This window comes from Gobius niger (genome assembly GCF_951799975.1).
Source record: "Gobius niger genome assembly, chromosome: 10".
Taxonomy (NCBI): Eukaryota; Metazoa; Chordata; class Actinopteri; order Gobiiformes; family Gobiidae; genus Gobius; species Gobius niger.
This window is the reverse complement of record NC_136861.1, coordinates 7,184,318-7,210,568: the sequence shown is the minus strand read 5'-3', so window position 1 is coordinate 7,210,568 and position 26,251 is coordinate 7,184,318. Positions and strand designations below refer to the sequence as shown.

The following is a 26,251-nucleotide window of genomic DNA, read 5'->3' as shown; positions in this document are numbered from 1 at the left end:
ATCCATCACACGAAGTTCATTCCAATCAATAATCTAAAGATGGAAACAAGGAGCTGCTGCATAATTTTATTTTAGCACAACTCAATTTACATTTGAAGATTTCATCAAAGTTGCTGCCTCGATTTGCAGAAATGCTATTTCCGCTAAATAGCTACCATGACCCGCTTGTGGTTCCTTCTCTGACCGGTCCTATGAGAAACTAGTGCTTGCAAAACGTTCCTAGGTACGGCATGGATGTGCGCAAACAGGTATCAAGGGAAAACGTGCGTTATTTTAGCCACAGTCTGGCAAGAAGAGGTATGTTGCCGATTTACGCCAATAGGCGTTAAGGGGTTAAAAGAGGAGACCGCCGCTCCCGATCCGCTCATAACGCGCTGTGTGTCGAGTCTCCGAGGGGCCCCACACTGAGGCCAATGTGACTGAACAGAATTGTTATTTTATTAACACCGCTTTATTAAATTCGCTGCAAACTTAAGTCCAGATCCTGACAAAACTTTTGCCTCATGTAGAGTTCCTCACAGTGAGGACAGAAAGAGTGGAAGGCGCAGAGAGTGAAGTGCAGCTGCAGGGGCGGAGCAGAGAAACTCCTGGAGGGGGGGAGGGGCACCAACTATTAAACTGTTACATCTAAACTCTAAATGTGTTGGTGCAGTTTCGATAGTGTGTTTAATTTTAATGAGAGAACCCTCCTCCCTCCCACAAAAAAAAAAAAAAAACTGGTGAAGGGAGGAGGTTCTCTCATCAAACATTTCGTCTGAGGGCACCAAAATGGCCCTGGAAAAGAGCTCTCTGAAAAATCTTTAGTCTTAGGAAAGTTTGGTGTCTCTAGGAGAGGGGTAGGCAATGTCAGGCCTGGGGGCCAAATCCGGCCCTCCAGCACAGAACCTCTGGCCCCTAAGAGGATTTTGAGAAATATTATTATGCAAAAAAGAGATCAAATACCTGTTAAAGTATCCTAAAAATGAGAGAAATAGTGTCAGTATTTTAAAGATGTCCTGGCAGAACGTCCCACTTAGTCATATTATATAATGTAAAACAGGGACTCTAGACCCAAAAGTGGGTCGCGGAACCATTTTCAGTGGGTCGCGAGTCTAAAGGGAACTTTTCCATCTGAAACTGCATGGAAACACTAACAGAGTTCGTTAAAATGTTGGTTATTGGGTTGTTTTGATCATAATTTCAGTCTTGTTCAACAAAAACTTGGAAACATGGAAAATACAATATTTGATACGATATATGACAAATGTTTTGTTTGGGGGGCGGATTGTCCTCCTGGGGTAATGTTGGGTCCAAAAGCCACTTAAGAACCACTGATGTAAAACATTGGTATTTGCTAAAAAAAAAAGTTCTTTACTTTCGGCTGCAATGGTGAGGTTCGGCCCCTGGTGTTTTGCCAAAGAAGAAGATCAATTTAGGAGCTACTAAAGTGGAGATGTGGGTGTTGTGGAATGAAAACCTCTAAGTTTTGTTGTTTTATACTTTTATATTAAGATGTTTAGGGAGAAAACTGGCTAAAATGTTAATGTTGACCACTGTGCGACAAAAAGCTATGTTTTTACCCGATGTGTCCCGCCTTAAATGAACAGTATCTACCTCTCCAATGACAAAATGAAATAATCCAAGCCATTTCCTTCATTAATATCTAATCCATGTTAAGTAAAACTGACAAACCCTTATCCAGAGAATATTAAGGAGGAGAAAGTAGTGCGTAACAGAATGGGCACAGTCCATGGTAAATGAGGAGTTTGGGGTGAGGAAGAACATTCATATAGACTGTCAATGTCCTTGTTTCTGTTGTAGGCACATACACACCGTCAGTCCCACTGGAGTTTGACCTGATTCACATGGAGGACGTTAAATGGGCCACAGCCTCACGTTGAGAACCCTCAGGAATGGACTCAAACTGGCTGCAATTATCTTCCCGCCATTATATGGTTCTTAGCAGGAACTCCATGACCCTGTTTCACAACGACGTCTTCTCTGGAAAACCTGCCAAAGCCTGTAGCTCACACCTCTACAAACCTGATGGGTCTTTATCTCTCTGATTTTATACTTGTAACTGAGCAAACACAAGAAAACAGGACAGGCAGAAACCACGAGGGAAAACGTTGCTTAGTAAGGCTGTCATACCGCGCAACATAGTTTACACGACACACATTTCAGAGGTTGAAATGAATCCTGCTGTAAACATTAGTGATATAATCAAAATACATTCCTCTGAGCAAAATAGGTTGTCTACAAATGTGTTTCAAAAGAAGCCATTCTTCAGAACAGCTCTTTGAAACGAATCAATACCAGAGAATCCCACTGAGATTCAGAATGTCTTTTTCAGGGCAGCCCCCAGAGGGAATTCTGTCATTTGTTCTTGATTTTGTTCAGACTCATTATCACAAAATGGCAGAATCTGGATGTTAATATCAGTGAATTACAGAGGCCCAGCCAGGACTGAGGATCAAAGAACATCATCGAGATCAGTGGTTCTCCAACATTATCCTCCTCATTCAATATATGCCTCTCCAAAGACCACCTGGCCTGGATCAAGATCGAATCTGGACTAAACCAGATCTAGGAAATAGATTGACATTTGGCCCAATGTGTTGCTGAGGCACAAAGGAAGTGAATAGAGATGCGGCAGGTGAATAGGGGAAACTTGAATATGAGGGAACTTTTCTGTCATTGTATGTTTTCATATAAAAATAAGGATTTTTATGCATAAAAATGGCCAAAATTGCTTTGATTTTCAGCAACGGAATCTAAATAATGGATAGAGCCTGGTTTACATTTGATTTTGTACAAAGTTACAAAGATTTTTTTCAGAAGGGATTAATTGAATGTTCTTTTAGGTGCTCCCCCTCTCCGGGTCGGTGGGGAGTTCTTGCATCGAGTGGAGAAGTTTAAGTTTCTCGGGGTCTTGTTCACGAGTGAGGGATGGATGGAGCGTGAGATCGACAGACGGATCGTTGCAGTGATGCGGTCGCTGTATCGGACTGTTGTGGTGAAGAGGGATCTGAGTTGATCTACGTTCCCGCCCTCACCTATGGTCATGAGATTTGGGTAATGACCGAAAGGACAAGATCGCGAATAAAAGCGGCTGCAATGAGCTTCCTTCGCAGGGTGGCTGGGGGTGAGGAGCTCAGTTACCCGGGAGGAGCTCAGAGTAGAGTCGCTGCTCCTTCACGTCGAAAGGAGCAGCTGAGGTGGCTCGGGCATCTGTTCCGGATGCCTCCTGGTCGCCTCCCGCGGGAGGTGTTCCAGGCATGTCCTAGTGGGACATGGCCTCGTGGAAGACCCAGGACACGCTGGTGGGACTATGTCTCCGAGCTGGCCTGGTGTCGCCTCGGGGTCCCCCCAGAACAGCTGGAGGAGGTGTGTGTGGATCGGGAAGTCTGGGCATCTCTGCTGAGACTGATGCCTCTGCGTCCCCGCCCCGGATGGAAGAATAGAATTTTCTTTAATAGGCGGAAAACCCCCCGGCATTTTTTTATATTCAAAAGGTCAATAAAATCAGGCTTGGAGTCAGATAGTAGATACAATTCCCTCTGAAAATAACCTTCAAGATACTGTCACGTGCAAGACTGTAAAGTGAGGAGTCTGCAGGAGCCTCTAAAGTGGACATGTTGTCACCAGAGTGAAATGATAATGTAATGCTGCTGTGTCCCAAAAAGGAAATGACCATATTTGGATGGCAGAATACTCTGGGGAAACCGGTCGCAATGTTGAAATCTTGCTATAGCGACAAAACGTCATAAAATAAGCATAGTCTTTCTTTACTCAGCATCTCAGTATTAATGTCAAAGGGTGAAAATTGGCTAAATCTCAACATTGTCGTTTCTCGCCTTAAATCCACAAAGTCAAACCCAGTGGAACGGGAGGACCAGTGATCATAACAAGGGCACATAAACTAAAGCACGAAGTTCAGATCAGGAAGACACTCCTCCATCTCCCGGGCCTCGCTCCGCAGCTTGAGAACCCGTGACCCCAGAACACACTTGTCCCGAGGGGCCCGTCGGACATCTTGTCACTTTCCTTCTTGTGTTTCCGCGATGCTCCGCTCCCTCTCTTCCCCCTCTCTCTTGCTCCTCGGGCCAAAATGCTGGTCCTCACCCCCCCGTCGGATCACAACTTCAATTAATTTCACAGCTGGACGGTTCCCCCTCCTCCTCCCCCCTCGCAGTGGAGGATTGTGGGTAGCGGCGCACTATGACACGTTGTCCATCCGTGAAGGCGTCTGACCGCGGGGCTGTGGCAGATCGGGCGGGACAGCGTTGTTTTAGTGCTCCGCTGAGATGGCACTGAAGGATACGAGTTTGTCATTACGGCGCAGTGCGGGGGGGGGGGCGGGGTTTGGGGGGGGGGTTTGGGGGCGCCGCTCGCTCACGTACGCCGGGCTTTTACAGTGAGTCGACGCTTTTGGAACAGAAACTGCGGAGATCAGTCTTAGACCCGCCTTCTGTCAGTGAAGTTAAAGGTATTTCAACAATAAGGTTTTTTTTAATGATCGCACCGAGTCACTGTTTCTCCGTCGGTTTGTGTGGGAACTGTAGATTCAAAGCTCATTTTCTCACTTGTGGCAACAACATCTGCACTTTAAAGCTCCCACTGACTCCCCTTTTACCATTGCTTGTACTAAACAATGTAATGTGCCATACTACTACGTTTATACCATGATCAGTGAGATTTCTAATGCTATCTGGTGTACATTATTATCATATAACTGCACAGTTAGTCTGACAGCAGCTGCATCACGGGCTGTGAGCTCCTGCATTTGGGGAACTAGTTATAGAATAATAAAAACAGGATCAGAGAAATGCCTTTAGCTCTGAGCCGGTTTGTTTGCCGTCGAATCCCAGATTTAAATTGAACTTTCTGTCCCCATATAAAGAAATAGGGAAGCCAGGTGTAATGCTAAAGACTGACACAGAAAAAGGATATTTTTGCAGTGGGTAATGAAAGTCTGGACATGGATGAGGAACTTACTTTAAAGGGACTAGATGGAAGTTGACATTTTTATACTTGCTACTGCCACCTCAGGTTTAACTGCAGCTTCTATATTAAGCTAGTGCATGACGGCAATTCGGACCCGAATTAAAAACTTTTTGAGTGACAGTGCAGGATTTTAGAGGCAGTTGTGGTGAACAGGTCTGGGCTCATTCTAGAAGAAGAAGCAGAGAAGAATAGCACCTTTCACAAACACAAAGCACTTTACCACCACCGAGTATGGAGTCTCATGTAAACTACGTTTCCCCTGGGGGAGACTGAATGTTGGTCAGAGGGACCATTGGTGCAGACGTCAGCTTCTGTCACTCACACACATCATTCATCCTGGCCTATTGTACATGTTTTTAGTGGTAGGGGAAACCGGATTGCCTGGAGGAAACCTACGCAGACACGGGGAGAACATGCAAACTCCACACAGAAAGGCCCAGGTCCTTCTAGCTGTGAAGCTAGAGTGCTAACCACTGCGCCACCGTGCCGCCCATTCTACACATTAGGACATTGCTGGAGCAAGCAGGGAGTAGAAAATACATGTACTTTTTAATGTCCGTCTAGTCCCTTTAAATTTATATTTGGCAACCTTTAATGACTGTCGCCATGGAGACGAGCTGGAGACGTCTCCACTCACAGTTCAGATACAAGTCAGGTCTGAGCAGAACTGAGCCGCTCACAGAAACAACACGTTTGTTTGGTCCTTTTTTAGATATTTTTCAATAATAAAAAAACATTGCTGCTAAATGCTTGTTTTCTCACCCTTTTATTGGGTAAATGTTACGCGGTGTGGCTTTAAAAGGAACAGGCCACAGTTTTTACATACTGTGATATGTTCTGACCTGAGCTTAGACGAGTTGATGCGTACCTGTCTGGTCTTTACACGTGCGCTCAGTCATGCAAAAAGACCAAAGATGTTGTTCATTTAGCCCCCCACAGCCAGAGGTTTTTGACTGTTTTTTCAAGACCCACAGACAGTTTAGGTCTATGTCAACATGAAACCCACCAAAAGAAAGATTAGACTCTCTTCTTTCATCTAAAAAAAAAGTTTATTTGTACCTCTTTCTATTCTTTAGTAATCGTCCGTAGAAAATAGGTGAAATCACCTAAAATGCTGTTTTCTGACCAAAAAACGAAAGAGCAATGCTGCCACCTAGTGACTCAATAAAATAACTACAAGGTCTTTTATTGAGTCACTAGGTGGCAGCATTAGGCAGCACAACTAAGATTTTAACACCTCATCATGCTCGAGGCTTTGCTGCAGCTGTGCCCATTGAAAAACCTAATTGACGTCTATAGACGTCATTGGCAGTCAATGAGTTAATAACACCTCAGGAGCACTTCGACTTTACTGCGCGGATGTCGGCCAAGTAATAATTATGAGCACAATTATTTGACGGTCACCTATATGTTGTCGATGGATCGACGGACCGTCCGACTTGTCACTGTCTGTATACGATCGAGTGACCCTTCTACTTTCTATTTCTATGATTTCATGTAAATCAGCTTAACTCAAACCAATGCCCTGGACTTAAATGTTCGCCCAAAAAGGCAAACAAGCAACACCAGGACCATCGTGAAATAAATTAAACAACTCCGATCATTGCAGATTGTTACAAATGTTAAACTAAATTATAGGTACAATGTATCAAGGCTAGTGTTAAATAAAGTGTCACCAACTCGTTTTTTAACAGGATTTATAAAAGTATTTCTAATTCTTAGCCTGACGACATAATCTTGAATTTATACGGACTTTTACAGTGATAACTAATTCTCTACTTCTTCTTTGGGTCAGAGATGTTTTCATTTTCATTCTCCTAAAAGCTCCGGACTGAGTGTGAAAAGATCCATCAACAATGCACACTTTGACACTCACCTGACTGCTGTTGCTATGCTGTTGCTATGCAGTGACATCACTCGGTGCGTGTTGTTGTTTTACCACACATCGGCGCTGAATGGCTCCTGATGAGCGGTCCGTGTAACTTTTCTCTCTCCTGATAAACTCATTGTCCCTCGGAGCCACAGCTCAGCGGGCGCTGCTATCTCCCTCCACACCTGGGCCTTTCTCCGCAAAAACTGGCTCCACTTCAGAAAAAATCAAACATAATCTCTTGGTTTTTGTCCGGGAACAATGGCGTCTCAGATTAGAAGATGTGGTTTTCCCGGTGCTGGTCTTGGACTCCCGGTTTTAGTCCCGGTTCAGTTCTGCCGTGATCTCGCCTCGTCCTTGGCCCTGAGTGAGCGCCATCGCCAGGTGCGGCCGATAAGGATAATCTCAGCTAAAAACTGCTCAGTGCTGACGACAAGTGTGGATAAAACACCTGCAAGAAGTAGTGGTAGTAGTAGTAGTGGTAGTAGTGGTGATAGTAGTGGTGGTAGTGGTAGTAGTGGTGGTAGTGGTAGTAGTAATAGTGGTGGTGGTAGTGGTGATAGTAGTGGTGGTAGTGGTAGTAGTGGTGGTAGTGGTAATAGTGGTGGTAGTGGTAGTTGTAGTGGTAGTGGTGGTAGTAGTGGTGGTAGTGGTAGTAGTGGTGGTAGTGGTAGTAGTAATAGTGGTAGTGGTAGTAGTGGTAATAGTGGTGGTAGTGGTAATAGTGGTAGTGGTGGTAGTTGTAGTGGTAGTGGTGGTAGTAGTGGTGGTAGTGGTAGTAGTGGTGGTAGTGGTAGTAGTAATAGTGGTAGTGGTAGTAGTGGTAATAGTGGTGGTAGTGGTAATAGTGGTAGTGGTGGTAGTTGTAGTGGTAGTGGTGGTAATAGTGGTAATAGTGGTATTTGTAGTGGTAGTTGTAGTGGTAGTTGTAGTGGTAGTTGTAGTAGTCGTAGTAGTAGTAGTAGTAGTAGAAGTAGAAGTAGTAGAAGTTTATTTCTTCGGTCATTACAAACATTGAATGAATGAAATGAATCACACTTTACTTTTGCGCCACAGACACTTTTCAGTCTCCGTTGCTTTGGGACGAAAATAAAAACAACCCCTGAATAAAAGATGCTTCTTCATTAATTCATTACAAAGGCCATAAGCCCCACCACTAACTGGAACACATGTCACATTTCCAATGATCTTTTACATTACACAATAAGAATATATGATTTTTTCGTGCTATGTGATGCCGGACCCAAAGGCTTTGGACTGAAGTGGAGCCTGATTCTGCCTGAGCTCATTTACAGCAGTGACACTATGACCAAAGACAATACAGCAATACAACACATGAACACAAAACCTAAACCTCTTTTCTGATGTGGAGAACTATAGACGGGGTGCCCAGCGTGGGTGGTTTCAGGACCTTTTATTATTATAATAATTTTTTTACATTTATTTATTTGTTGCAGTGTATTTATCTTTGCAATGGGCTATATGCACAGTGACCCCACGTGATTTCCGCCTGGACAGTCAGCCAGAGGCTGTCCTTCCTGTCTGTCATCTCTTCCCATTAAAAATTAGCAGGTCCCACAGAAATGAAGCAATAGCTTAAGATTTGGTAAAGGACAGCGAGTAAAAGTTCGGATGTGGCTGAAGCAGGTTAAAAAATATTACGTGAGACGCAACGACTTCACTGGAGGAAACCTCCGTGTTCATAACGGTGGATGTTTTTGTCTTGAAGCTAACGCGGCTAACACAAAATAAAAAATAAAACTAGCGCAAAGTTTAGAACGAGCCTGCGCAAAAAAGAATCGTCCTGTTAGTAGTTTAAATAATATTTACTTGTTTACATGTTATATTATCATTTTTCAACACTAGCCTTTAGCTCTAAGATAAAAGCTCCTACCTTACAACAGCTGGCGCTTCCTTTGGGTGCTGGATTCACAGCGAACATGATGTTTGTAATACGTTGCTGTGACTGTCCATCAGTAACTCGTTGTCCTTAACCAGATCCTGAGCTATCGCTATTTTTGTGTGGGAACCTGCTAATTGTGAACGTAAACGACCAGCGACAGGAAGTGCTGCGTCTGGCTGACTGTCCAGGAAGACGTCACGTGGGGAAACTGTGCATATAGCCTATAGCCTCTGAAATTGTCACATCCAGCTCTGTGACATAATTTTATTTTGTTGTTGTTGGACTTCCTGTTTGATTTTGTTGTTCACTATCTTGTCCATAGATATCATATAATAAAGGCCAGACGTCTTAAAGGAATAGGCCACCGTTTTTACATACTAAGATATGTTCTTAGCTCACTTTAGTCGAGTTAATATATCCCCGTCTGGTCTTTGTCCGCGCGCTCTGGCACGCAAACGGAGCACATACGCAGCCTCTCCCACATGTCACATAGCTCCAAAAAAGCTCACGATAGAAGCTACCAAGCTCTTCCACGTGTTCCCTATTTAAATAAAGTTACGTGAAGTGTTTTCATGCGAAGTATATTTACACAGAAATGTAACATGTCGATTTTATAAGCAGATAAAAAGGGGGACTATATTGTGAGGCGTAATGATACGAGGAGTAAAACGTCCGCGCAGTAACTCCTAAAGGTTATTGACGGAAGTGAGCGGGGGGGAAGTCTTTAGGAATTACTGCGCGGACGTTTTGCTCCTCGTATCATTACGCCTCACAATATAGTCCCCCTTTTTATTTGCTTATAAAATCGACATGTTACATTTCTGTGTAAATATACTTCGCATGAAAACACTTCACGTAACTTTATTTAAATAGGGAACACGTGGAAGAGCTTGGTAGCTTCTATCGTGAGCTTTTTTGGAGCTATATGACATGTGGGAGAGGCTGCGTATGTGCTCCGTTTGCGTGACAGAGCGCACGGACAAAGACCAGACGGGGATATATTAACACGTCTAAGGCTAGGTAAGAACATATCTTAGTATATAAAAACGGTGGCCTATTCCTTTAAGGCGGACTCAATTCCGGCATTACCGGCGGCCGGTAAGCTTTCTGGCGAGCTCTGTGGTGTCTGAAGTAAGGTACGAACACAAATCCTCTCTCTCGCTGAAATCTTGACGGTTTTAGAAACAGTTTGGTTTCATACAAACGTTATTAACTCGGCTATAATTCTGAAGGCTGGAACATGTTGAAATAAAGATTTTCTTTTTTATTCATATGTTTGCAGCATCATAACTATATCTTTGACGTTTATAACAAACGTCTGCTGAGACTGCTGCCCCCGCGACCCGGCCCCGGATAAAGCGGAAGAAAATGGATGGATGGATGGATGGATGGATAACAAACCAAACCGTTTGGAAATCGGTAGAAAAAAGAGTAGGGATGGGCGATACCACATTTTTTGGAATCGATACGATACCGATACTTTTGGGGTCTTTTTTGTCCATACCGATACTGGTCATTTCATATGGGTGAATGTATTTCAATCAATATACATTTCTAAAACTGGTTATTTTATATAATTAATCGGTCCATTAAAATTATATAACTTTAACTGGTTAATTAAACAATGTTAATGTGAAATTAAATACATAAACAACATTTAAAATTAATACTTAAATGACAAACAGAACCTAAACCAGAATGATAGGACTGGCTCAGTTCAATCCTTTGCTGTTGTGAACTGTTTTGGCTCAGAACAAAGAAATAAATCATCATTTTGTGTTGATAATTGCTGCCCCGCCTTCCTTTTACATATGCAAATTAGTATTGATACTTTTTGCCCAATATCAATACTTAAAAAGTAGCCGTTTGGTATCGATATATCGACACTTTATCGATCCGCCCATCCCTAAAATAGAGCGAGTTATGGTTATTTAAAAAGTACATGTATAAAACACAATGTTACGAGTGAGCGAGCTCCCTGTGGCAAGATGGCCGCCACATTGTACGAGACATCCAGCCTTTATTATATCTGTCTCCACTTCCCCTTAGTATTTAAGCCCCTCCTTCCCATTGTTCTGTGCTAGTTCGTCAGTTCTCCCGGTGTGTCTAGTTCAGGTGATTCTTGTAGCTTTTTGTTGGCTTTTTGGAATAAAACTTTGGAACTTGTTTTGAGAGTTTGATGGGTTCCCGTCCAGGGGAGTTAGTCAAACTCCTTAAAGAGACACTGAGTCTGCTGTGCACCAATGATTTTACCTGCAGCTCTGAACAACTTCCTCATGATTTTTGTCACAGAGAGAGCACCAAACCAAGACACAGAACAAAACTGACTCAATAAAACAAACTCTTTCTAACTTTTGTTTGAAATCGTTGATGAAAAGCAGCAGGACACCACGCTCTGAAACAGGGACAGACCCAGGAGGTGGTGCCCTGGTTCAGAGGATCAGAGGAGACTGAAGGCAGCCAGGTTTCCTCCAGGTGCCACGGTTTTCCCGACCTCCAAAACCAAGCTGTCAGGTCGGCCCACAATAGCAGCGCGGCTCAGGACTAACACCTGAATACGGTTTCGTTGAACGTTTGTCCAATAACAAATAAAACACTTAGCATGCACAACGACAACTGCTGCACAAGACAGTCCAGTATTAGCCACACAGTGCAGAGACTCTCGCAATGACTAACACAAGTTTAATCTCACACGTTTATTCATGTGATGACTTTCTATCTCCCTCGCTCCTTCAGCGCCTCGTCTCAAAAGGTGGTTTGTAATATTTATGAGTTTTGTAGATTTATAACATGGATCAATGTAAAACCTTCCTTTGTTCATATTGTAACATGCTTTTGATAAGTAGCTATGAAGGTAAAGAAGACCCAAAGTCATTTATCGTTAGCCACATAGCATAATTGCCTAAGTCATTTTGTATTGTTAAAATGGCATTATGAGAAAAACAATGCGTTTCCTATAAAACGTCTTTTTACATGTTTTCCAAAATCAAAACAAAAATGAGTTAGGCAATTAAACTACGTTATATTTCCTCACACGGACACTTAAAGGGATATTTCAGGATTTTTGACATAGGGCCTCATTTCCTAGTTATCCAGAGTGTTTCTGATTTCTGGAGATATTTTTTTTTGTAATTCATGCAGTTCTTATATTTGAAGAGTTTCGTGGCGCTAGGCTAGTGCAAGGCTAGTGCATTTCTATGGTATCAGCTAGCCTGCATTAAAAACAGTCTGACCCGCTCCACAGTGCACCTGAGGCAAATCACTTATAACACCAGACTAACCATATAAATATGTAGATAGAATAATTTGAACCATTTTGCATTTAAAATAACTTATATTTGAGCAGCATCAGCTTCGTGGTTGTTTAAGCTACGCAGCGGCGGAGTGATCTGCTAGAAAATAGTCCCTCAAAATGCGATCATTCATGTGATGCAAGGTCAGTTATATTCCAAAAATTATTCTATCAACATTTATATGGTTAGTCTGATGTTATAAGTGATTTGCCTCAGGTGCTCTGTGGAGCGGGTCAGACTGTTTTTAATGCAGGCTAGCTGATACCATAGAAATGTGCTAGCCTAGCACCACATAACTCTTCAAATAAAAGAACTGCTTGAATTACAAAGAAAAACAATATCTCCAGAAATCAGCAACACTCTGGATAACTAGGAAATGAGGCCCTATGTAACAAATCCTGAAATATCCCTTTAAAGAAGCATCAGGACCTATTTCATTATAATTAGCCTGTAATTATAACTATTTGCAGCAGGTTCTTTAAAGGGGAGGGCTGTGGGTCGCGAGAGATCATCAGTTTAGATAAATGGGTCGCCGGGAGGAAAGTTTGCGAAGCGCTGATTTGGAGCAGACTTTTTTCATTTTTTGACAAACCTTTGCAGTAAAAACAAAATCTAAACTAAAAGACTAAAACACACCCCGCGCCAGCAGTGGTCCCTGAACCTCGGCTTGAGAACCCCGGGGCCTAAATCCCAAATCAAATTCAAGACAAAACTGTGCCGTTTCAGAAGCAAATGAAAGCGACTGCTGCGCCGCGGATCCGATTAAATAAATATAAAGTGGATTCTGATGTTTGATGAATTTGGACGAGAAAGAGCGCGTTCAGAGACGCGCCGAATAATGAAGCGGATAAACTCATGCATATTTGAAACGGTCTAGTCAAGTGAAGTATCTGCTCCGCACAGACTCGCACGCGCTGATACAAGCTCCAATATCGAATCAGACTCATCCAATGGAAGAGGATGCTAATTGTACAATTTCTCTCGATTTTCTTAAACAGGATTAGTATTTCATTTGAAACTGAAACACTGAAGTTTTGCTAACTCTGTATAAGCACTTCTCTGGACACGCAAAGCTGCTTTATTCCCCCCCCCCCCCCCCTCCTTGTTAACCTGGCAAACTGCCCGATGCAGCCTCACTTCCACTGGAGCGAGACGGTGTGAGGGTGTTTGAACGACTGGACTGATCCATAATGGATGGCCACAGCCCGGCGCGGTGTGTTTACACGCATGACTCTCATGTGTCATTAATATGCAGAGAATACTACAGAGAACGCACTACGGCGAATACAACACGCCGAACAGCAGAAACAAACATCGCGCTTCCTCTTCTTGGGATCGGCCAATTAACGTTGAGCTGATGTGTTTAGAGAAACAAAGCTCATGAGAAACTATTATTCACATTCGCTGTGGAGCTGTGTCAATATTCTTTTGCAGTGTCAACAGAGCCAGTGTTGATGATGGGAGAGTGTGACCAAAGCCTTTTCCAGCACATCCCCAAGAATCTCATTGGGGTTAGGATCTGGACTCTGTGGCGGCCGATCCACAGAGTCCTGGACCAGTGTGGGAGTGGTTGCTGTGGAAGAGGCCAGTCACTCCCACACTGGTCTCTCCCACAGCATCCACTCCCACACGAGTCTCTCCCACAGCAACCACTCCCACAGCAACCATTCCCACACTGGTCACTCCCACAGCAATCACTCCCACACTGGTCTCATACTCCCTGAACCACTCTTTCTTGTGCTTTTAAACACAGTAAGCACAGTGGCTAATACCCACAGTAAGGAGGGTGTTAGCCAAGCTCACCTCCATCATGGACAACACCTCCCAACCACTGCACGGGACTGTAGAGGAGCTGAGCAGCTCTTTCAGTGGCAGAATGAGACACCCCCAGTGCAAGATGGAGCAGGTCTTTCATCCCCACTGCTGTCAGACAGTACGAGACTGTAAAGTAACATGTGCAATAACCCCCCTTTGCAAAACTACGTGCAATAATCTCTGTATCAGCGCCACTTTATTTCCTGTACAAGCATCACTTATTGACTATTCTATAATCCGTTCCTAATTTTATCCTATTTTTATTCATTCTTATTTCCCTATTGTTATAATTCCACCTCTTAAGATTTTTGCTTTTACTTATTGTACACGAGATACCTCTTTTTTCTACTATTTAACGGTTTGCACATTTCCTACCTGTTTTGCACACCCTGAGAGACCTTATTGAATGCCGGAGGAGGGATTATCTTTTCTTATCTTATCTTATATGTTGTGGACTTTTGAACTTTTGACTTGTGAACAAATTTACCTGCGGGTACGAATAAAGAAACTTTGAACCTTGACCTTGAACCTTTCACAATGTGAGCCCCATGAATCCTGGCATTGTCATCTTAGAACATGCCCGGACCATCAGGGAGGAAGAAATCCACTGAAGGAAGAACCTGGTCATTCAGGATGTTCAGGTCCTTCAGCTGATCTCATGCTTTGGGAACATGGTGTTGCTGAACCGATGCAACGTGAGATCCGACCAGTGAGTCAAATACAAGTGGAAACTTTACATTTCTTGTTTTTAAGCAATTATAAAGCATCTAATGTTGGTCCACTGCTGCCTGTTGAGTTGTTCAAATGTAGCAGTGGGGCAAAGGTGATATTAATACAGAAATGTCAACAAACAGGAAGCAGTTTCCAAAATTATAATCTCAGGCCGACATGAGCTGCACAGTGAAACAGACCAGTCTCTCCCACAGCAACCACTCCCACACTGGTCTCTCCTACAGCAACCACTCCCACACTGGTCTCTCCTACAGCAACCACTCCCACACTGGTCTCTCCTACAGCAACCACTCCCACACTGGTCTCTCCTACAGCAACCACTCCCACACTGGTCTCTCCCACTGCAACCACTCCCACACTGTCACTCCTACAGTGACTTCCCCAGACTCCTCAAACTACTTTCAAGTGGCCATTGGGCTCGCATGGATTGACGACGAATGTGAGTGGAAAAGGTCAGACCGACCACAGCCCTCGGAGCTGGGACTAAACCAACAATAAAGTGAAACAGCAGAACGTACCGTAGGAGATGGGGAGGTCCATGTCGCCCTGCCAGGAGCTCTCATCCATGGATCGCTGGGCTGTGGAGACAAGAGAAGGTTAGACTCTAGTTTCAGCAGACCTGGCAATGGTTCAGCGATGGATAATCCAGGCTTTAGTCTTGGTTTAGTTCTAGTCAGTGTGGCTTTAGTCCTGGTTTAGTCGAGTCCATGTTTAGTTTTGAGCAGGACAATAGCGTGGTTTAGTTCCAGATGGAGGAGAGTGTGAGAAAAAATAAAAAGTGTGTGCAGTGAGACTCTTCAAATCACAAAAAGAGACCACTGTTTCTACTGTTCGTGGCATTACTTTGGCTGCCTCACAGCAAAGAGGCAATGGGTTTGATTCTTGGTCTGGGTGAAGGAGGAATTCCTGATGAATGAAGTGCTTGGCCAGGAGGTTTAGTCGAGTCACGAATGCGAACACTCGAGAGAGGGAGGAGGGTGGGACAAAAACACTTACACCTTAAGACAGGCTCTGACGAGAGAACGCTTTGATGCTGAGGGAGCTCAAAAGTGCTCCGCCTGTTTTATTAACTAGCCGCTGTAAATTATTTCATGATCACGTATCTATGTGCTGAACAACATTCATTAAGACGTGCAGGTCTAAAAGCTGGTTAGCCGGTCATATTAACTGAAATCAAAAGCTATTTCAATCAAAAACATCTTAACAGGTCAAGTTGCATTTTAACATAGGACCCTTATACGATAGCAGCTTCAAAATTCTTAAATCCATTAAACTTTTTGGAGAGTTTCTGCTTGGATTTCTTTGCAGGATGTCAGAGCTGCTGTTTGGATGTGAACTGCCTCCCACCCTCATAGATGTTTTGCTTGAGGCTCCAAAGGTTCTCAATAGGGTCTAGTTCATGGGAGGAGGGGGTCCACATCATGAGTTTCTCTCCTTTTATGCCCATAGCAGCCAATGATGTAGAGGTATTCTTTACAGCAGGACATGATGCGTTTCATGCATGAAGAGGATTTTGTTCGGGAAAACACAGCTCTTCTTTTTGTACCATAGAAGAAAGTTGTCAGTCAGAAACTCATCATATTTTTCAGAGGTCATTTCACACCTTCAGGGATCCTAAAGGGGACGACCAGCTCTCTCACCATGGCCCAAAACATGACTCCGCCCCCTCCTTACTGATGTCACAGCCTTGTTGGGACATGGTGGCCATTCACAAACTATCCACTACTCCATGGATTTGACCATCCAGGGATACACGGCCTCATCAGTGAACAAGACTGTTTGAAAATGAGTTTAGGAGAGGCCAGATAGAAGTTTTATGCACAACTGCAGCCTCTGGAGGGTCTTACACCTTGATGTTCGGGAGACTCCAGAGGCACCAGCAGCTTCAAATACCTGTTTTCTGCTTTGTAACAGCTGTTCTATTAATCTGATGTATTTGTCTGGCAGAAACCGTCCTCATTGCAGCCACAAATCTCTTATCTGTACGATGATTACGCTCAATCTTTCATGAAATTTCGAAGGTTTTCATACCTAGACCAAGGCATTCAACTATTTCACACTTTTCATCAGCAGAGAGATCCTTTTTCTTTCCCATATTGCTTGAAAATGATGATCTGCTTAATAATGTGGAACAACCTTTTTCAGTAGTTTTTCCCTTATCTGGGCTTAACCTGAAAACTTCTCATCTAAAGAGCCCTGAGACACAATACTTGTCCTGTGTTTTTGTGCCTTGAGGTTGCCCTGGCTTAGTCCTTGATTGTTCCAGTTGTTTGACCTCGCTTTAGCCTCTATATATTCCTTTTCTTTTAGTCCTGTTTTTTCTAGTTCGGCCCTGGTTTATCCCTGATCAATAACAATAGTAAGAGCCTTTCCAGCTGGCGCCTGTTGTTCAGAATGACTAACCGCTTGGAAACCTCAGTGTGTCGAGGCTTGAAGAGGCACATCTCACTCACACCTCGTCAGCTCGGCGTTCGCACTCCCTCCTCTCTTTTGGACCGGCGCCACCTCATTGTCCTGGTCTGCGCAAAAACCAGGACTTCGACCCGGACCGAAGAGAGAACGCCGAGCCTTTCGCCGTTAGTCATTAAGGAGTGCGGAGCCTGCGTGACGCGATTGTCGTTATTATTCATCCTAAAGTCTCTGTGAGAAAATGGCACATTTGTGAAGCTGTGAAAAGGCGTCTGTAAAGGCCCTTTGTCCAAAAGCTGTCCGTCAAAATCTATGTTTTCAATAGTGTCTAATATCAGCGAAACACAGCGCTGTTCGGGAAATATTCGGCTTTTGAAGGACAATTTCAATATAAGACAATGAAGGGAACATATAAAAGGACTTTACTGTGATTAAACCTTTGGACAAAAGAATGTAATGTCACTGTAAGTCTATGGGTTCTTGTAAAGAGTGTGCACAGCCTGACCAAAAAAAAAACAAGGTCACACTCTGGAGTATCATCAGAACAGACCAGTATTGATCAGTGTTTTAATCAGTGTTTAATCACTTGAGAGATGATGGGGTGAGCAGCATTATGAGTTTTCTCCTCTCATACTGCAAAACTCCAGGTGTTACTTGATATCAGATTGAAACGAAGAACCCTGGTATCACCCACCACGGCTGCAAACACGCTCTGAAATGTCTTGTATTCTTTAGTTTCAAAAACAGGATCCTCAAACACCCAGGTATTTACATAAAGCTTAAAACATAATTCTGTTTCCTCGTTCTTTAATATAGGCATCGAACAAAATGTAACAAACCCAGCCCGAGCCCCCAGTAAAACAACGACCGGTGCTCATGATCTTCGATGAGCTCGTTTTCTGTTCAAATTACATGGAAAAACTGCCTAATCTCCCTACAAACAGCAACGCATCATACAAGAGGGCGTGGCCTAACCCAGTGTTTCCCAACCAGTGGTACGGGGACCCCCTGGGGGTACTCCAGGACCTAGTTGGGGGTACTTGGAACTATTTCAGATTTCAAAAAGTGGGAAACTGAACATCATTTTCATTGGAAAAGCTATATTCGCAGTAAAATGTGCTGCTTTGGGAGAATTTTAGGCTTATTTCTTACTTCAGCATTGTCCATTTTCTTACAAATACCACTTTTAAGTAATTACTTTTTAAAAATAAACTGCAATACCCTTGAGGTAGGGGGTACACGGACGACCACTGAAAAGCCCAAGGTGTACGCAAGACAATAAAGGTTGAGAACCACTGGCCCAACTGATCCCTATTTTTAGCCGTTTTCTGGCAGATTATGAACATATTTCTCACACAAAAAAAAAAAGTCAAGTCAGAATCTGGTGTAAATGGATAAAACAATGTAGTTTCTCAGTCATCCAGGGAGTTAATCAACTCAAACAAAAGCTTCCTCAGAGCTGTTGTCTGTGGTGACCACACCCATCAGATAGATAAGTAAATCCAGTTGTGTTGATTCACCCCTTTTGTTTGAGTGTAAATGGATGTTTAGACACAGCAAATTGCCCAATAAAAGCAGAAAACCGGCACTTGAAGCTAACGTTAGAATTATGGCTAGCATTCTTCCATTATTTATGTATTGATGGGTTGTTGAACCACTTTGTCCCTCTCCATGTCTCTGTATCTTCATTTAATAGAAAATATTCTCATAATTCAGCATTCGTTAAAGTAGTTTTGGAGTAAAATGTGACAGAGTTGTTCTTTTCCCTCTTTGTTTTCTATCCGGCAGCTTCGAACATGAACATTTATTGTAGGGCTGGGCAATTCATCGAAATCACAATCTCTTCTTTGGTTAGTCTCAATAATTGTCATGGGACTTATGGGGAGACACAGGCCAAACTAATCTTTTTTTAGTTTTCAGCTTTTGAGCCCAATTGGTCTCTTAACATTAGAACAAAAAATATGCCTAATCATCACAGTAAGATGTTTAAATATTGCACTGGTTCAATGTCTCTCCATAGAATTATAGAGGACATTGTAATTTCTCACATTACAAACCATGACCTGTCTTAATAATTTGATCGTATACATATAGCCTTTATTGTAGTCATGATCTACAATCAATTGTATCAATGAAATGAAATGAATGTCAACAGCCATGTTTTCACAATGTATGAGGGGGAGGCATTTATAAGTTATTGTTGTTACAAATATAATGACTATCTGTGACCTTGCAGCCCCAATAAACCAAATAAACTAAAATAAACAAACTAAACTAAATATCTTCCCGTCAGTAGCACCTCCAGATTTCAAGTTTTCCTTCTTTGGACTGAACAATATTTTGAAGATTCTTTGCAGAGAGATTTTTAATATTTATTCCAAGCCTGATATTGAGTTTTGAATTTCAAAAAACAAGGCGAAATTTAATTTTTTCCACTAAATAACTTTTTAAAACTAAATCTATCCAAAATCCCCTCTGAAAAAGTCTTTGTATTCAGATTTCGTTGCTGAAAAGATGGGAAATTTGGGGCATTTTTAGATATAAAACGCCTTATATGAAAACATAAAATGACTGAAAACGTGCAATATTTTTTTTTCCTCATATTTATGGCCGTAATCTACAGTAAAAGTTTCAAATTGATGTCTCTGAATTAAAAAATGTCCCCTGTTCACCTGCAGTGTCTCGCCTTGATAATGGTCAGGTGCCACTTCTTTGGCCGAAACAGAGCCTAGTTTTGGACGAGTCATTTGAAACCTGGAGGACTGGACGACGAAGTGGTTCCACAGCCCATAACGGACAATGCAACCATATATCTAACGTTAGCTTCATGCTACATGCTAACGCTAGCTACGACTGACAACCGGTTTTACTGGACAATCTGCTGTGAAAAAACATCCATACAAACCTGACTTTGACTTGACCTTATATGCATGTGCTAAATGTGTTTATAATCTTCTAGAAAAGACGGTCTGAACGCAGCTGATGGAGAGTCACGTGATCAGGAAATGACATCAAAATCCATGAACAAATGTAGCTTAAGTCTATGCATCTGAAATTACCTTTGGAAAACTGCAAACGCGTTATTTTCTTGCCAGATATAAAGTCAGTGACTGACTTTATATCTTGCAATTATCAATTATCAAAGAGTCATGAAATAACTAAAAACAGGTGAAACAGTATCAAGGACGTTTGAATTTGAATTAATAATGGAAAACCCCTTGAGATGCAGCATCTCGTTTTCAAACTGAACACAATACAGTTCAACAAAGGACAAGCTACACAACAAACCAGCCCACACGACCCTCTCAGAAATTAAGATTTTGCAATAGAGAAACAAATAAATGTTTTTCCAACTGAAGAGTACACTACAAACAATTGCATTCTGTTTTTAGATTAACAAAACGAGACATTTTGAAGGACCAATGGTTGATAAAGACCTCAGTGATACAGGCAGATGATTCCAGTCAAAGGGGGCCCTAAAGGAGAAGGACCTCTGGGCCTCTTTACGCACAGCAGGAAATAAATGGTGTTTTCCATTTGATTAAATGCACTGGGCTAGAACGAGCAGTCACAAGATGGCCGTCAGAATTGCCATTTGTTCAAGCGTATTACTATGGCCATGTCCTATAGAGGTTTATGAAAGATCTTTGACGTGCCCCTTCATACCCTGCATTCAGATCCTTCTCAAAAAGAGAAACCAAAACATACTTCCTTCCCCCTCGGCTCGGCCACTCCCCCTTGTATGACGAGCTGCCGTTTGCATTTATGGAGGATTTCAGAGATGTATCTGTAGCTATATGATCTGTAGCTATATGATCTATAACTATATGATCTGTAGCTATATGATCTGTAGCTATACGATCTGTATTTGATCTGTATATGATCATGCATGATCTGTATCTATATGATCTGTATTTGATCTGTATATGATCTGTAACTATATGATCTGTAGCTGTATGATCTGTAACTATATGATCTGTATTTGATCTGTATATGATCTGTAGCTATATGATCTGATCTGTAACTATATGATCTGATCTGTAACTATATGATCTGATCTGTAACTATATGATCTGTAACTATATGATCTGATCTGTAACTATATGATCTGTAACTATATGATCTGTAACTATATGATCTGTAACTATATGATCTGTAACTATATGATCTGTAGCGGCATGATCTGTAACTATATGATTTGTATTTGATCTGTATATGATCATGCATGATCTGTAACTATATGATCTGTAACTATATGATCTGTAACTATATGATCTGTAACTATATGATCTGTAACTATATGATCTGTAGCTATATGATCTGTAACTATATGATCTGTAACCATATGATCTGTAGCTATATGATCTGTAGCTATACGATCTGTATTTGATCTGTATATGATCTGTAACTATATGATCTGTAACTATATGATCTGTAACCATATGATCTGTAACTATATGATCTGTAGCTATACGATCTGTATTTGATCTGTATATGATCTGTAACTATATGATCTGTAACTATATGATCTGTAACTATATGATCTGTAACTATATGATCTGTAACCATATGATCTGTAGCTATACGATCTGTAGCTATACGATCTGTATTTGATCTGTATATGATCTGTAACTATATGATCTGTAGCTGTATGATCTGTAACTATATGATCTGTATTTGATCTGTATATGATCTGTAACTATATGATCTGTAACCATATGATCTGTAGCTGTATGATCTGTAACTATATGATCTGTATTTGATCTGTATATGATCTGTAGCTATATGATCTGATCTGTAACTATATGATCTGATCTGTAACTATATGATCTGTAACTATATGATCTGATCTGTAACTATATGATCTGATCTGTAACTATATGATCTGTAACTATATGATCTGTAACTATATGATCTGTAACTATATAATCTGTAACTATATGATCTGTATATGATCTGTAACTATATGATCTGTATATGATCTGTAACTATAAGTACCTGTAGCTATATGATCTGTAACTATATAATCTGTAACTATATGATCTGTAACTATACGTTTTATACATACACATCATGTGACACCATTTCAGTCAAGAACACAGCTGTGTCATTAAACTTGCCATAAACCGATCTGCTTTTTTCTTTTTTCTTCTTTTTGAGTCATAAAGATCCAGCTGTCTTGATTGATTGGACTTTATGATCTTTTTGGTTCATAAACTAATCTCCTCTTTAGTGTTACTGCCCCAGACGTGTTTAAAATGTAAGAACTGAATGTCTAAAATGTCAAATACTTCTACAATGGGACTAAAGTCGTAATACGCAGCAATTAAAGAAAACAAGACCTGCCGAGGACTTTGAGAACGAGCGCTCTATACACCTGTAATTTAGAGCTTTCTTCTACAGTCAGAGTCGATGGGGGTCTCTTGATTGCAGAGGAATCAGCGGTGTCCCAGTTTGGAGCCGACTGAAGTATTTTTTCTGTAACACTTAAAATGTGTCAAGAGCTCGTCCTGGTTTAGAGAGGCGCACATGGCCTCGATATTACTACACTGGATATTTAAACACGCCTCGTATTCGCCCACTTCATTCAGAAGACGGGATAACCACTCTGCCACAGGAACACAGGAACACAGGCAGGACCTCAGGGGAACCTCCGACACCACAACATGCTCTTAAAAGTAGCCCGGCTCTCATCATACAATGTCTTCAAGAGCTCCAGCAGAAGAGCCTTAATCGTAGTAAAACCTTCAGAATAAAAACGTGCGGACTGTAACTGACTCAGTGACTGGATTCTCCCGATTCAGAGCTTCAAAATGAGGCATATCCACATTCACTGAGAACTAGTTGATGAACATTGTGTTTTTAAGATGGTGAGAGTATGGAAGATTTATTGTGTCATTTACACTGAAATAACATGTTTGAATATTTTTTGACACACTGAACATTCAACATATAATTCAAAGTGTTTCAAAATCAAAATGAAAAATTCACATTGAAAATATACACTGTGTTGTTAAATATTTCAAATTAAACAGTCTAAGTTCAGAGTGAAAAATTTGCTGTAGAAAAAAAATCTAATGGAAAAATACACCCTTAAAATATTCAATGTTTTAAAAAAAAATCAAGCCCTTTAATCCAACTGTAGAAATTCAGAGTGTGAAATTCGCAGCGAAAACTTCACACAGAACATCCTGGACACAAGCAATCGATCCAGAGTCGAGCCAAATTCTGGTTCATGAGCAAACGGTGCAAAGGACCAATCAAAATTCTTAGATTTGACTCGTCAACGCCTGATTCCTCATCTGTAAGTCCCGCCCACTAAAGACACAAACCAATAGGAAGCATCCTGCGTCTCGGCTCTCAGTCATCCAGGATCGATTGCTCAGGCCTTGAGGTCCAGGATGTTCGAATTTCACACTTTCACACTCTGAATTTTGACAGTTGAATTTTTTTTTTTTTTTTTTTTTTACATTGAATATTCTATGGGTGAATTTATGCATTTGATTTTTTTTTATTGCAAATTTGACACTTTTAGACTGCTGAATTGAATGTTTTAAAAAATAATGCAGTGAATATTTAAAAGGTGCATTTTTCATTTTCAATTTAAAACCCTTCAAAAATGAGCAGTGAAAATTCAGTGACTGAAAAAAAAATCAAACAAGTTATTTTAATGTTAAAAAGATTCAAAGCATACATTTCTCACACTTCAAATTCACATTTAGAGGAGACAAAAAATCTGGGAGGAGGAGCTCAGACCTGAGGAGGAGCTCAGACCTGAGGAGGAGCTCAGACCTGAGGAGGAGCCCAGACCTGAGGAGGAGCTCAGACCTGAGGAGGAGCTCAGACCTGAGGAGGAGCTCAGACCTGAGGAGGAGCTCAGACCTGAGGAGGAGCTCAGGGCTGCAGAGAACCAGAATGTTTTTAAGAGCAGGCTCAAGACCCACCTTTTTAGCCAAGCTTTTAACTGACTAATCTATTTATTTAGTCCTAATATATAAAGTATATATATGGGAGGTTGTGCCAGGCGTATTGTTATAAATGTTGTAATCTGTAAAGCACTTTCGGTATGAAAAGCGCTTCATAAATAAAGTTTGATTGATTGATTCATGATCAATTTCCACATTCGTCCATTTTCCTTTTGAGATTTCATTTAAAAATGATTCCTCTAAAGTTGTATAAGTCTCTCCATCTGAGATCATCACAGAACATGAGCGCTGTGGAGCTCTGCAGCCTCACTGATGTGCTGTTGATGATGAGCCATGATTAATATGCATGACGTCATTAAAAGCATCGATATGTGTAGCTGTATCGTGCCGCAAAATATTGCGATAAATCCCGAACCTGATGTATTGCCGCCCCCCTCGAGGACATGAACCCCAGTCCTGCTTTAGTCCTGGATTACTCCCCGTCTCCGTCCTCGTTTAGTCCCTGCTTTTGGACCTTACCTTTAAAGTGTCCTCTTCCGATGGTGACGAACCCGGAGGAGATGTAGTTGTGCATGTCTTGGCCTCCGGGAAGCAGGTTCTCCTTCCCATAATGCCCTGCGGTGACAGAGGAGCAGAAGAAAGAAAGCGGAGTGAGCTTGGCAGAAAGATGAAGCGGCCGAGTCCGGGGCAGTTCTCTTTGAAGCACCAACCGGATCATGACAGTGTGAAAACATGTTTACCACCAAAATCAACAAAGTCAGTGTGGCAACACAAGAGACGAGGAGGAAGCTCTTAGAAAAGTTTGTTTGAATGAAGTTGATAAAACAGCAGCAGTGAAAACCTTCTGTTATAAAAGGTATGGACAACATTTCAGATCTATCACTTTGGAAAACCTGAGACTGGAGAGTTGAAAACCTGAGACTGGAGAGTTTCGCACAAGATTAGAGGCAACGCAAAGCAAGACAATTTAAAGTTCTCCACAGTCACATACAAGTACAAGAAGGCAGAAAAAATCCATCCATAACCATAGTATAAGCATTCAGTTACTATTACATTCCAGCTTTTTTGCTTCCGATACAGATTCTGGGGAATTGAGTATCTGCCGATATCCGATATTAACCGATGCCAAGAGACTTTCTCAAAAGCCGTGAGTGAAGGGTCTCTTTTCTCCAGTGTGAGATCAATCAAGTCTTATCTTTTCTTGCAAACGACGTGTTAAGCAGGCATTTATATCTGAATAAACATTAAAAAAAAACATTACTGGACTTTTCTACACTAAATATCCTGGGGTAAAAGGCAGTCATTATAACTAGAGGCCGACCAGTATGGGTTTTCTAAGGCCAATGCTGATATTTTTGATAGTTTTGGCCGATTTTTCCAAATGTCTGGTCTATAATCCTGTGAAAACAAACACTTGGCCGCTCCAGCAGTGGCCCATTTTATTTCATTACTTTGGGTGATTCAATCATAGTTTCTATCCCAGCTTTGATTAGCTGTTGTTTAGCTTAGCATTAGCGTATTGTTGCTAAACGTGGCATTTTGTCGATTAATAGTGGAGGTTAAAACTCAGCGATTGAATTCTCCAGATTCTGCACTTCAAAATGACCTGCAGCCTGTCCATATTAACGGAGGTTTAATACAACTTGTGTTTAACAAACTTGAAGCTAACCGATTTTCGTTGCGATGTTTCTCACCCCCCCCTGAGGCCTAGGGACTTGTGGGAGGACTCGTTTTAAAGCCTTGACTGATTAAATTGCTCTTTCCAAAGCAAAAAACGGGAAGTCTGTGTCATTTTCGGTCCCAGAAATATCGTCAATGGCCGATATTGCAAAATCCCCAAAGTTCCACGTCTCTAGCTATAACTTGTGCATTACAAACATAGTCAGTTATTCTTTAACTGCATTTCATCAACCACAATACAAACATTTAGCCGCTCCAGCAGTTACTATTTTCTTTTCTTAGGTGATCCAATCATAAGTTCTGTCCAGCTTTGATCAGCTGACATTAGCATGAGCATACTGTTGCTAGCCACAGCATTTTGCACGCTGATTAAAAATACGTTTATAGTAGTATTGAGTCAGTGTCAGATATTGGCAGCCAATACCTGATATCATATTTTATCCAATACCAGTATTGGATCGGCGCATCCCAAAGGCAAAGAGTGTCATATTCAAAGAACTGTTCTCAGACGGGATTTGTCGAGACCGGTCTCAAACTCTTTAGCTGCTTAAACCTGAATCACAGCCTCATTGTGTTTAGTCCTGACTCTGGGATAAGTAGATGAGATGGCTCATATGGCTCTAACAGGTCTGAGATG

The 26,251-nt window shown here is 41.7% G+C and overlaps 1 protein-coding gene across 2 annotated transcripts in view; it reads right to left on the bottom strand.

Annotated features, from left to right (window-relative positions):
* Positions 1-26,251, bottom strand: part of LOC306968889 (shisa family member 6) — a 119,767-nt gene that overhangs the window by 57,525 nt on the left and 35,991 nt on the right. For both annotated transcript variants that reach the window (XM_079564456.1, XM_079564457.1), the window contains exons 3-4: positions 24,454-24,549; positions 15,118-15,177 (exon numbers count right to left, since the gene is read on the bottom strand). In XM_079564456.1, coding sequence (XP_079420582.1) covers positions 15,118-15,177; positions 24,454-24,549 — 156 coding nt within the window. The remainder of the gene's footprint in view (positions 1-15,117; positions 15,178-24,453; positions 24,550-26,251) is intronic.